The sequence below is a fragment of the Cydia fagiglandana genome, chromosome 16 (genome assembly GCF_963556715.1).
Source record: "Cydia fagiglandana chromosome 16, ilCydFagi1.1, whole genome shotgun sequence".
NCBI lineage: Eukaryota > Metazoa > Arthropoda > Insecta > Lepidoptera > Tortricidae > Cydia > Cydia fagiglandana.
In genome coordinates, this window is record NC_085947.1 from 2,251,844 (window position 1) to 2,264,087 (window position 12,244).

General features: G+C 37.3%; 1 protein-coding gene and 1 long non-coding RNA gene across 2 annotated transcripts in view; one reads left to right on the forward strand and one right to left on the reverse strand.

Annotated features, from left to right (window-relative positions):
• LOC134671719 (uncharacterized) overlaps positions 1 to 12,244 on the reverse strand; it is a 404,925-nt gene that overhangs the window by 365,569 nt on the left and 27,112 nt on the right. The gene's annotated exons all lie outside the window — the stretch shown is intronic.
• On the forward strand, positions 9,093 to 10,586 carry LOC134671685 (uncharacterized). The gene has a single exon (XM_063529505.1). The coding sequence runs from the start codon at positions 9,160 to 9,162 to the stop codon at positions 10,432 to 10,434; it is 1,275 nt and encodes a 424-aa protein (XP_063385575.1). The 5' UTR covers positions 9,093 to 9,159; the 3' UTR covers positions 10,435 to 10,586.

Here is a 12,244-nt window from a genome sequence, read left to right on the forward strand (position 1 = left end):
TAACCTAATTCCCATATTACTCAAAGTGAAGCCTCTGACTAATTGCTGTAATTATTACCACTTCATTCATCATTCGTTGAAAGGTCGAAGTAAACAAGATAGCAATCTCGACTACGTAATGAAGTTAGTTCCTTTCATAATTAATTGACTTGTTATTTCGCTTTCTTTTCTTTTGAAAGAAAATTTTATTACAAATTTGTATACGTCAGTATGACGGATATGATTTATATGTCGGATTAAGACAATGGAACTAATGTACAACATGTATTTTTGATAGGACTACATATTTTAAGGGTAGTTTAGTTAGTACTAGCCAGAGATATATATACTCGTAACTCCGTAGGTATAAGATAAATAAAGTCTAAGAAAAAAACGTGCCTCGGAAATAAAAAAAAAGTCATTCTCGAATAGATGGCACACACACCTTTAGCCTATTCTCGGCTAGATGGCGATGATGACACCGTTTGATATTCGACAATTTTAACACATATCAGTGAAAGAACATGGGTCAGTATGGAACAATAAAAATGAAAAATCATTTAAATATCCGTAAACATATTTTGAACATCATATTTTTACATTTTCAATTTTATTTTAAGTTTTAATCGTGTGTCGATAGATGGCAGTAAATATACCGTGACAGCAAAATTTACTTTGGCAATACCCCTCTATACTATCTATTCTCTTTGGTACTAGCACTGTGTAAAAAGTAACAGTGGACCGACGCCTTTGATTAACACTAATTTAAACTTTCATTACAAGCTTTTATTTTTACACATTATCCTCGAAACGTCGGAGGTAACTCTTAAAACTTAAATATACGCGATTAAGTCCCGTTTAATTTAATTACGACGCCTTTGATGCTTGCGTAAATGCCAACACCGCACAACACAGCAGGGTTGTCACAGACTTTTACATAACTGCCCAAAAATTACAAACATTTCAAATAAGACACGCTATAGTAGTACCGAGCTACTAACAATGGCGATGTATACAGCTCGGGTGCGCGCGAAGTATCATTGTTATGATTTTATGATTATTACATTTATTACAATATTATGTATAAGTCGGTAGAGTAAATTTGATTGTTAGATAAAATAACTCGACTGTATTAAAAATCTGACTGCTGCGTTTGGTCTAAAGGTACAGTTCGAATTCAGATTGTGCCAGCGTTACTGCTGCGGTAATTTTATAAAAAATACCGCTGCAGTAATTTTATCAAGATATTTATATGAAGTTGAATTTTCCTGCAGTATTGCAGTTGGGCTCAGCGCGACATTACAGCCCATGTATTACTGCCAGAAATGTTTAAATTCATGTTCCCGCCTGGAGTTTTGATATTTGCGACAGCAATAGTATGTAGCGCCGCATTACTGCAGCAGTAGAGTACTGGTCTAGTCTAAATCCGAACATTTTGAGACAGCAATACTGTCAGCAGTAGTAATATAGTGCCGCATTAGAGTGACATTCCATTTCCAACTGCAGCTGCAATACTGTTAATTTTCTATGGAAATTGACAATGACAGCGACGCGTTTCCATAGTAAAATGAACAGTATTGCAGCTGCAGTTGGAAATGGAATGTCACTTTTACTGGAGTAGTACTTACTGCTGGTGTATTCTAAATCCGAACGGTACCTTCTGGGCACTACTTTAGCACGTATCATAACGGTATGACGTGTCTACAAATCTCCGACGTGTGAGAATCCGACACTAAAGCTGTCAGTTTGTGCGACCCGTTTCATTCCCAGCGAGGCACAGATTCAGATGTCCTTGTATCTACGCAGAATCAGAAGTTAGTAAATGGAAAAGGGAAAATCCTTTATTTAAGGTAAACAAAAATTCAGGTTATCGATTTTTTTTTTATTTAGTTTGGGCTAAATTGCTTTCGTATATCCGACCAGATATATCAGTTTTTACATCTGAATGATTGCATCCATAACAAATCCAGATACCCTGAGGAAAACGAGGACTACGTTTGTATGAAAAGGCGGTTTCACGTGATTGTCCCATTTTGTCTTAACTCTTAAATAATTTTGGATTTTAAAAACTTATTTGATGATCAAATTCAGGTTTTCGGATTTATATAGTTACCTCTAGGAGGCCTATTCAAACTTTTGAACATGAACATGATTAAGTATCTAAATAAAGTCATTTCATGTTCATTCAGCCGTGCGTCTCACTCGCGCCATTTTGATGTCAAAAGTGTTCGTTCGAATTGGCCTCTAAGTATTTACAATGCATATTGTGCTCCGAAACATGCCAAAGCACACGGGAAAGTTGGATGGGTTTCTATTGTACTGTTTGCTTGCATTTTGTTTGCATGTTGATAATAACGCTATTTACTTATTTAAACTTTCTTAATTTCAAGCTTTTATTGAACTTGCAATGTTTTTATGCATATTCAGGTCATACTTTTTTTTGCATAATTTTGTTGCAATTCGTGGATAACGTCGTTGGTTATGAATTAAGTTAGTTTTAATTGTACTACCAAATGTAACATTATATTGTATAGCTGTTTGTTATCCCTATAATATATAAATTAAAATAAGATAAATACCTTGCAAGCTAAATTAGACCCTCTTCCCATTATGCGATTAAACTGAAAGTTGGATGAAAATTCAATATTATTGTACCCTCGAGTTGATCCCATAATAGACACTGGAGCTAGCCATAGGAACTCTGTGATATAACAAAGCAAGTTATTTGTGTTTGGGTTTGTTAGAATTGTCTGGATGAGTATTAGTTGCCCTTTGAAAGAGAAGTACAGTCAGTGATAAAAGCTTATATAAGAAACAACATTTTTGTCAATAAACCTAGAGTTAGACCAATACATGTCTGCAACGACTTCGATAGCTCAAGCAATGCAAGTGTTAATTTAAACGTCAATCTTGTATGAAATTATGACCTTCTATTCTAGAAACTTCTATAAAAATCGATGCAGACTTGTCTTGGTCTAACTTTATTGAATTTTGAAGAACAGGAATTAATCGCGTATTAAAACGCGATAAATTCCTGTTTTATTACGATACCGATTTATTACAAATATTACAATATTGGTGCTAGCGAAGCTTTCAAATTTATAATCTGCTTCATATTTTTTATTTCCAATATAATTCTCGACTCGTGCCGCTGTAAAGCATCCTAATTGGCTCGAATTTCACAAGATAAGGGCTACACGAGTTTCTAATATGTACTTGATTTAATACACGTGTCACATCGCAAATACCTAATTCTTGTATTTAGTTAAATGAAAGCTTATGGCCACCACTGGCTCGGTGGAAGGAAAGAAATTGGGTCGCAGACCAACGCGATGGTCCAATCAGGTTAGCAAATCTCTGATGTTGCGGGGGTGTCTATTAGTCTATCTTCTTCTTCCAGTGCCATCTCCTAGCGGAGGTCGGCTATCATGAGGGCTATACGAAACTTTAGACAGACTATATGAATTGTCATCATAAACTAACTGTCTTTCTGAGTTGATAAAATTATAAGAGCTTATGAACGCTAGCCAGGTTCCTTTTAAAGCTACTGATTATTTTAAGTTCTTTCAAATCTCTCCCTTTTGTTTGAGAATCCCATTACTACATATGTATGCTTTATTCATCTTCAAATTATTCTTTTTTTCTTTTTCAATTTTCTGTTTAGTTCGCAATGGCTTCATATTTTTCTGGCATGCTGTTTAAACTTGTTTGAATAAAATAAATAAATAAAATTCACATATCTGTATTCAAACCGTATGTCAGATACCATATTCTTGTCGCATGCCTGTCCTCAAATGCAGATCAACGCCAAGTGATTCTTTGTCGCGTGACAAATGGGACGGACGTGATGGATAGCCGGCTGGATGTGGATGTCCACTTAGATGTGGATAAATCTGAATGAGCACGCATATTTTAAATCGAGGTTTTCTCAAGCGGCTACATACTATGGGGCCCTTTAAAAAAGGGAGTGTACATGTACAGATTTTACTCTTACTCAATATATTTTTTAAAGGCAAAGCGCATGTTGTCACCCTTGGAGTTGCAGGCTTCCGTAGGTTTATGGTGATAAGATAAGATAATCATTTATTTGATAAAACACGAGTTAGAGTGTGTGCGGAAAAAGGAAAGTGGGAGATAGTATATTGTACCCCATACATTTCACGATTCTTCTCTTTCCGCACAGTTTCTAAAGACTTTAATTATAGGTCGACAAATTTAGTTCTTTACATGTCTGGCTGGAACTTCAGTATTCAAATATTTGTTTCCTAAAGGCCGTATGTTTGTTTGCCAAATTACCACCGACGTGGTGTAAAATATTTTGAATTTGATTATCGTTTACAAAGTTGGTCTTTGGCGAATAATCATATAGTTTTTCGGATTTAGACTGCACCAGAGTTACTGCTGCAGTATTTAATTACTGCCGATTGTATTGTTGCTGCAAATGGCAAACTCAATATTAGAAAGTAAGGGTCTCCCCAAATATATCGACGCGCATTCGGCAAAAGCCGATAGGAAAAAGCTTTATGTCCACGCAATAAGAGCGAAGAAGCCGACGACGCGTCGGCCGGCGCCGGCCGATGCGAGCCGAGCCGAACGACGACTTTTTCGGTCTTATTGCGCGGACATAAAGCTTTTTCCTATCGGCTTTTGCCGAATGCGCGTCGATATATTTGGGGAGACCCTTACATGTATCTAGGTTTGAGCTATTAAGCTATGTTTTATTGCATTTTGTAAGATGAAAAGACGTGTAAACCTACATTTTTATGACTTTGACAGAACAAACGAGAAACGATCCTTTTCAGCTTTAATATCATAAATTGCATGTAAAAACAAAGCTGTAAACTTCATAAACCGAGAGCCGGCACTAACAAAGGAACGTAACCCAGTATTTCATTATTAACTGCGCGACATAAAACGCATAAAACAGAGTTACACGAATAAACGTCACAAACACAACGTTTCTATATCATTACGGGATTGGATTCGCTGTCATTTGGAATATTTTATGCTATTTGGTACCGGTATTAATAAAGATGTATTATGCAAATGGGATTTTCCTGTTGCCGGTACTAATACCGGTATTAGAAACCGTTGCCAGCTTTAAGCGCCCGTTGGAAAATATTATTTTACATGCAGTATAAAATTTAGTGACGTATTTTTACAACTGTAAGTTAAAATCTAGTATTTAAATCTAGTATTTGAGGGAAAATAGGTTAAATGTGCAATTTCTCTAATTTTGTCCAGAATACGATGTTTTTCTTTAATTTTTATCATGTGTTTTATAATTTATAAAGAAAATAGTCTGTATACACGGAGGCTAAAAAAATAACACTTACGAATAAAATGAAAAACTAATATGTATCTGTTGTTTATTTAGAAACTTTCTATGATCTATAGATGCCCAATTCCGTTTCAAATTAGCCAAATATTCTTTAAAAAAAATATTTACAGAATGGTTTTTCAAAGGTTCTATCGATGTAAATAACATATTACTTAGGTATATTAATTTAATATTATTATTATTATAAGCCTATACGGTGTCCCACTGCTGGGCAAAGGCCTCCCCCCTTGATTTCCATTCGTCTCGATTTTGGGCAATCTCCGGCCAGTCATTAAGATATGCGTCCAGGTCGTCCCGCCATCTCCGTCTGGGCCTACCACATCCTCGCCCGTCTTGCGGCACCCATACCGTGGTTATTTTGGCCCACCTCTGTGGGTGCATGCGGCAGACATGGCCGGCCCGGTCCGATTTCAGCTTGGCGGTCTTAGTTCCAACATCGGTAATGCGCGTTTTTGAGCGCAGCGTAGAGTTACGGATTCGGTCAATCCGTTTTACTCCTAGTATGCTGCGCTCCATAGCTCTCTGGCAAACCTTCAATTTGGTCTTTTGCGCCTCGGTGAGTGACCACGTTTGAGCACCGTAGGTTTAAATGTACCTGATTAGTTGTACTGGGCCCGTAGACAACATGCCAGTCGCTAAAGGTGACACTCTATTTCCAACGACAGCTGCATTACTGTTCATTTTACTATGGAAATTAACAATGACAGCCTTCAGTACCGGTAGTGCAGCTGCGGTTAGAAATGTTACCAATGTGTTATGTTAGGAATGTTACCATAACGCTACGTAACTGTCACTGTCACACATATGTAAGAGTGATACACTTCTAAGTGATCCGATGGCAAAGTGCAAGCGATCGTCACCTTGGCCAGGCAGCCCGGGAATTTTTCGCAAATCGAAAACCATCCTACCTATTTTGCGTGAAAAATGACAGCGCTACTCGGACCACTTCGCGAACACGGGAAAGTGTTATATATTTTTTCCAACATTTAGTTAAAAGTGAAGAAGTATTTCGTCTACGTAAACATTTAGAATCGATTATCCCCAACCACCCGTTTTTATCCCGTTATCCTAAACTTCAGAAAAACGCACAGGAAAATCTAAGAAATATGCCGTGGCATAAAAGTCATCTCCATTATTAAAGACGTCAAGTATTCCGACAGCTACCCTTATTGCTTAAAGGCAATCTTTTGACTCAATGGTTAAAACCGAACTCTATCACAGTGATATAAGGTTATGATTCGAATGAATTTTAGTGCGACAGCGATATTGTTGTATTGGGTCTTGTAAGGATGGGGCAGAGTATGAATTTGAATGACAGGTCAAAAGATATTGTCATATAAATGACGGATTCTTTTGTTTTGATTTCAAGGCTTTCTATAACCTTTAACCTTTTAACCGCCATAAAATTTTTCATCGAGCGTGCTCGTGTCGGCGGTACGAAGTTGAACTTATGTCTTATTTATCAGACCGCAGATTTTGTATGTCTTATACAGTCTACGACGCCGACGGTTAAAAGGTAAGTATGCGTGAACTTTGTCTAGATACCTATTTTGAGTTAGAGTAGGTAGAAACTCGAGTTTTTTTTTTCAAACTTTCATGAAGCTCGCTCCATCGTAGGCCACGTCTACGCCTCGGCTAGTCTGTGGCCATGAGTAAGCCCATTCATAAAAAAAAAAAAGACGTGAGTCTAAATTAGTATCGACTCCGTTTTACAATTCTCTGCGCTTTGAAGCCTTTTTCGAGGCTTTTTAGGGTTCCGTAGCCAAATGGCAAAAAACGGAACCCTTATAGATTCGTCATGTCTGTCTGTCTGTCTGTCCGTCCGTATGTCACAGCCACTTTTTTCCGAAACTATAAAAACTATACTGTTGAAATTTGGTCAGTAGATGTATTCTGTAAACCGCATTCAGATTTTCACACAAAAATAGAAAAAAAACAATAAATTTTGGGGGTCCCCCATACTTAGAAATGAAACTTAAAATTTTTTTTTCTTCATACCCATACGGGGTATCTATGGATAGGTCTTCAAAAATGATATTGAGGTTTCTAATATCATTTTTTTCTAAACTGAATAGTTTGCGCGAGAGACACTTCCAAAGTGGTAAAATGTGTCCCCCCCCCTGTAACTTCTAAAATAAGAGAATGATAAAACTAAAAAAAATATATGATGTACATTACCATACAAACTTCCACCGAAAATTGGTTTGAACGAGATCTAGTACGTAGTTTTTTTTAATCGTCATAAATCGTAAACCGCAATTTTATTATGTTACTTGCTGATACGGAACCCTTCATGGGCGAGTCCGACTCGCACTTGGCCGCTTTTTCAAATCTGTTGTTATAGAAGCGAAGGACTTGGTTTTTATATGATGATCAGTAACTCCTTCCTCGCGTTATCCCGGCATTTAACCACGGCTCATGGGAGCCTGGGGTCCGCTTGACAACTAATCCCATGATTTGACTTAGGCACTAGTTTTTACGAAAGCGACTGACTGACCTCCCAACCCAGCCACCCATGATGATCAGTAACTAACAACCTTAAATCTGTGCCTCCAGTGTAAAAGGGTTAAACTCGAGTTTGTCCAAATTACAAATTTTGCCAGTACAAGGTTTATTACATGAAACTACATCTTTTGTGCTGACACCCACGGCCCTACGACTTCTAATTGCTGAGATATCGATTGTGCAAAAGGGTTTAAGTTTGCCAAAAATCTTAACCATTATGTTCAAAACGATTTATTTTTATATAATCTCGTTTAAAAAATTGGTACTTAAGAATCGTGTTACGAACGATAGTTAAAGTAAAGTTTAATCCTAATGAATAAACTACATTTCAAGAAACATTCGGTGTAAAGAAATCAAAATTCACTTAGATCTATTTCAACTACCGAGTCTAGTTCGTGAATGACGGTAAAACTTAAGTTTTTTTATTATTCACAAACATTTTTTAAGACGTCATGATGTGTAAAGGGGTATAAATAATTTACTTTGACCGTTTTTCACCATCTAGTTTCGCTAAATTGAGTTAATGATTATGGTTAATGTTCACTTAGATTCCTTTCCATATAATTTTTTTTTGTTGGTCAATGTTGTGCAAAACGGTGGAAGTCAAATATCAAAAAGAAAGTCCTTTAGAAGAAAAGACATCTAAAAGGCTGATTATGAAATAATTGTGCAACAAAAACAAAAAATAAAAAAACAAAGATGGGGAAGTAAGACAAACAAGTACAACTGCCCTGTTGTCAGTACAACACTACTACAGTACAACAGTACAACATTACTCTGTTCAGTAACCATTCACAATTTCAACAGAGTAATTAAATATATTAAGTCACTCTTTAATTACATTAATATTATTCTCTTTGGTTTGTTTTTTGTACCATCAATCTAAAAAAAATGCAATATTTAGTTCCCAGAATGGTTTCTTTACACAACACAAAAGTTCAAAAAGATTTTAGCAACACTAGAGAAAGTGCAGTTTAACCTTTTCACACATTCATTATTTTTGTGAAAAGGGATATAAGTTGTTTTTGAAAGCCAATATTTCCGTTACTTTCACATAAGTCAGGTTAATTTAAATGACAAGTTATAATTCATGACTTAAACTATCTAAACTAAAAACAAAAACCTAATTTTTTTAGAAACAATGCAGAGAAAACACGGTTTGAAACGTTTTTCGGCCATACTGAAAAATTACATTTTTTGAGTTTAACCCTTTTACACTGGAGGCACAGAAATTTCCAATGATGAACATAAAAGTGACGCGCGCGCAGCGATCGGTACCGGTTGTGTGCGCTAACGGCTATCTCGCCGACTCGCATGAGACGAAATTCGTAAAAATGGCGAATGTGCTTAAATGTAACACGTGTAATATCGTTATTAATGAACTGTTGTGCTACATACAGAATAAACTATCGGTAATAGATGACGACACTTTAGTGCGCCTTTGTAGAACGTCGTTTTCCAGCGAAGAGATAAAAAAATCAAAATGTTTATTGTTTGATTCTGTGTCGACCGATCATCGCAAAATATCGCGAAAAAACAGTGGCAAGGAGGTTCGAGACTTGGAGGACATTGTGGCACTACTACGATCAGTCGAAATAGATAAAGTGCCCGTGTTCGTTGCGCGTAAACTCGAGAACTTACCTCCAATAACGGTAGATCATTTAGACTGTACAAAACTGTTAAAAGATCTCGCAAAGATGCAAAATGACATTACGCTATTAAAATCTTCTTATGCTACAATAACTCAACTTGAGGAGCTACGTTTGGATTTAAATAATATGAAATATGCGTCAATACCGCAATCCACCTTTAGCAAGGTGAATGCGAGGCGGGGAGCGTGGATGTATGACAGTGGCCCAATTGGGCTATCCCACTGTTCCACAAACTCAGAAAAAGAGAACTCTTCCTGCACGTCACAAGTATCTCCTACTATACCGCTAAATAATGATAATAAGATAAACAATAGGCAGTTATCTCCGAAGAAAAAATCGCCACACAAAAATATTCAAGTAAAGTGTCACAATAACAACGAAATCGCAACATCGAATCCGTTATTATCCGTTGAGGTGAGTCATCCTCCCCTACCGGAGATTGCTGAACCGTGTGCGCAAGCGGCCAAGGAATGTGATACGGATACCCACTGCGCGGTGACAGACAACAACAGCTACCCGCGCGACGACAATAATAGTGAAAACGGTGAATGGATTACAAAGACCTATAAGCGTAATAAACCGAATTACCGTTATGCGGGAAAACGAGGCTTAGCCTGCGATGCGCAAAACAATGTTAAGTTTAGGGCGGCCGAGAGGAAAATACCGATTTTTATCTCAAATGTAAACAAAGATTGCCTTGAATCCGATATTATAAACTATGTCAAGGACAAAACACAGGAAAACATAATATTAGAAAAACTAAATATCCAAATAAAAACCCATAATGCATTCAAGTTTTTCGTATTGGAAAGTAAAGAGTCACTTTTCCTGGATGCTAAAATATGGCCTAAGGGCATAGTATTTAAGAGATTTGTGCATTTTAGGCAAAGCACGGCGAACAGAAAGACATCTGTTGACGGCACACATAATAGCATTCATAATGGAAAAAACAAATAACCAAAAATGTATAAATAGTGCCAATGGATTGGTACAGTTAGTAAGCTTTAATTGTAAGAACGTAAAGCGGTCAGTGGATTCTATACGGCAATTATGTCAGTCTTCGGATGTCATTGCCTTGCAAGAAACCTGGTTGCGGCCTGACGATATACATTACTTAGCTGAGATATACACAAGGTTTGGATATACTGGAACCTCAGCGATGGACACCACGGTTGGCATGATTCGTGGAAGACCGTATGGCGGTGTCGCGCTGATGTGGAATAAGAGTGTGTTTCCCAACGTTTCTATTGTGCAGTGTGATAACGCGCGCGTAAGTGCCATAAAAATTAACCTCCCTCGAGAATCGTTACTTGTGTTCAGTGTTTACATGCCTACGGATAAAATTATGAACTTAGTGGAATTTACGGATTGCCTTAGCCTGGTGAGTGCTACTATTATTAATGAGGATGTCCGTTTAGCATATATATTAGGAGACTTTAACGCTCATCCGGGCGAATTATTTTATAACGAAATGATAAATTTTTGTTCCGAACAAAAGTGGACTTGTGCTGACATTGAAACGTTAGGATTGAGATCAAATACCTACAGTTTTATCAGCGAGGCTAACGGGTCTAGGCGGTGGCTAGACCACATTTTGACGACGGAATCTGCCACGAAAACAATTGTAAATGTTAGCTTTAATTATGATGTAATATGGTCAGACCACTATCCTCTCTGTATTAAATGTAACTTTGGTAATATTGGGTCCGAGTTATTATACGAAATAAAGCCTGTGACTAACAAGATTATTTGGGGGGAAAGAAAACCCGAACAAGTAGATCTGTATAACAAAATTTGTAATGAGCGGCTTGGCCGAATTAATTATTCTAATGACTTTAAATCTTGCGGTGACCGTTGTTGTGATGACGACACACACAAAAAACTTATAGATGCATTATATGTTAATATAATAGAGGTTTTGAGCGATGCGGCCACTAGTTGTTATTCTTTGAAACGTGCCTTTAAAAAGAAACCAGTAGTCATTGGATGGAACAAATATGTCCGTGCGGCGCATTTGGAGGCTAGGGATAAATTTAAGTTATGGATTTTGTATGGAAAACCTAAAGCCGGACGTGTTTATGATGACATGCAAAGTAGTCGTAATGTTTTTAAACAGCGCTTGAAGTGGTGTCAAAATCACAGCGAACAAATAAAAATGGACATCTTGGCAAGTCATCATAGAAATCAAGACTTTCGTAGCTTTTGGAAATCAACTAAGAGGCTGAATGGCAAACCTAGTCTCCCGGCAAGTATTAATGGCATTAGCGATCATAACAGTATAGCCAGCATATTTAAATCTCATTTCACTGTATCGTCACCTTTGGTGGCATCGCCGTCAGAAGGTGATGAATGGCCGCGAGGACAGGAAATTATAGCTAGATTTGATGCGAAAGACGTACATGCAGTAATTCAATCAATGGCTCGGGGAAAATCTCCTGGACACGACGGCCTAAGCATAGAACACCTTAAGTATGCTGGCTCTCACTTGCCTAGAGTACTGGCCTTATTATTTAACCTTTGCATGAGTCATTCTTACTTGCCGGATGCTCTAATGAAAACTGTAGTTGTGCCAATAGTTAAAAACAAAAATGCTGATATAAGTGATAAAAACAACTATAGGCCGATTTCATTGGCAACCGTGATCTCTAAGGTGCTTGACAGTCTGCTCAGCACTCAGCTTGACAAGTACCTAAATCTACATCACAACCAATTCGGTTTCAGACCGGGCCTGTCAACCGAAACGGCTATCTTGAGTTTAAAGCAGACA

Bases quoted from the DNA above. Each gene is read 5' to 3' on its own strand.
- LOC134671685 (XM_063529505.1), top strand. From the start codon at position 9,160: ATGGCGAATGTGCTTAAATGTAACACGTGTAATATCGTTATTAATGAA.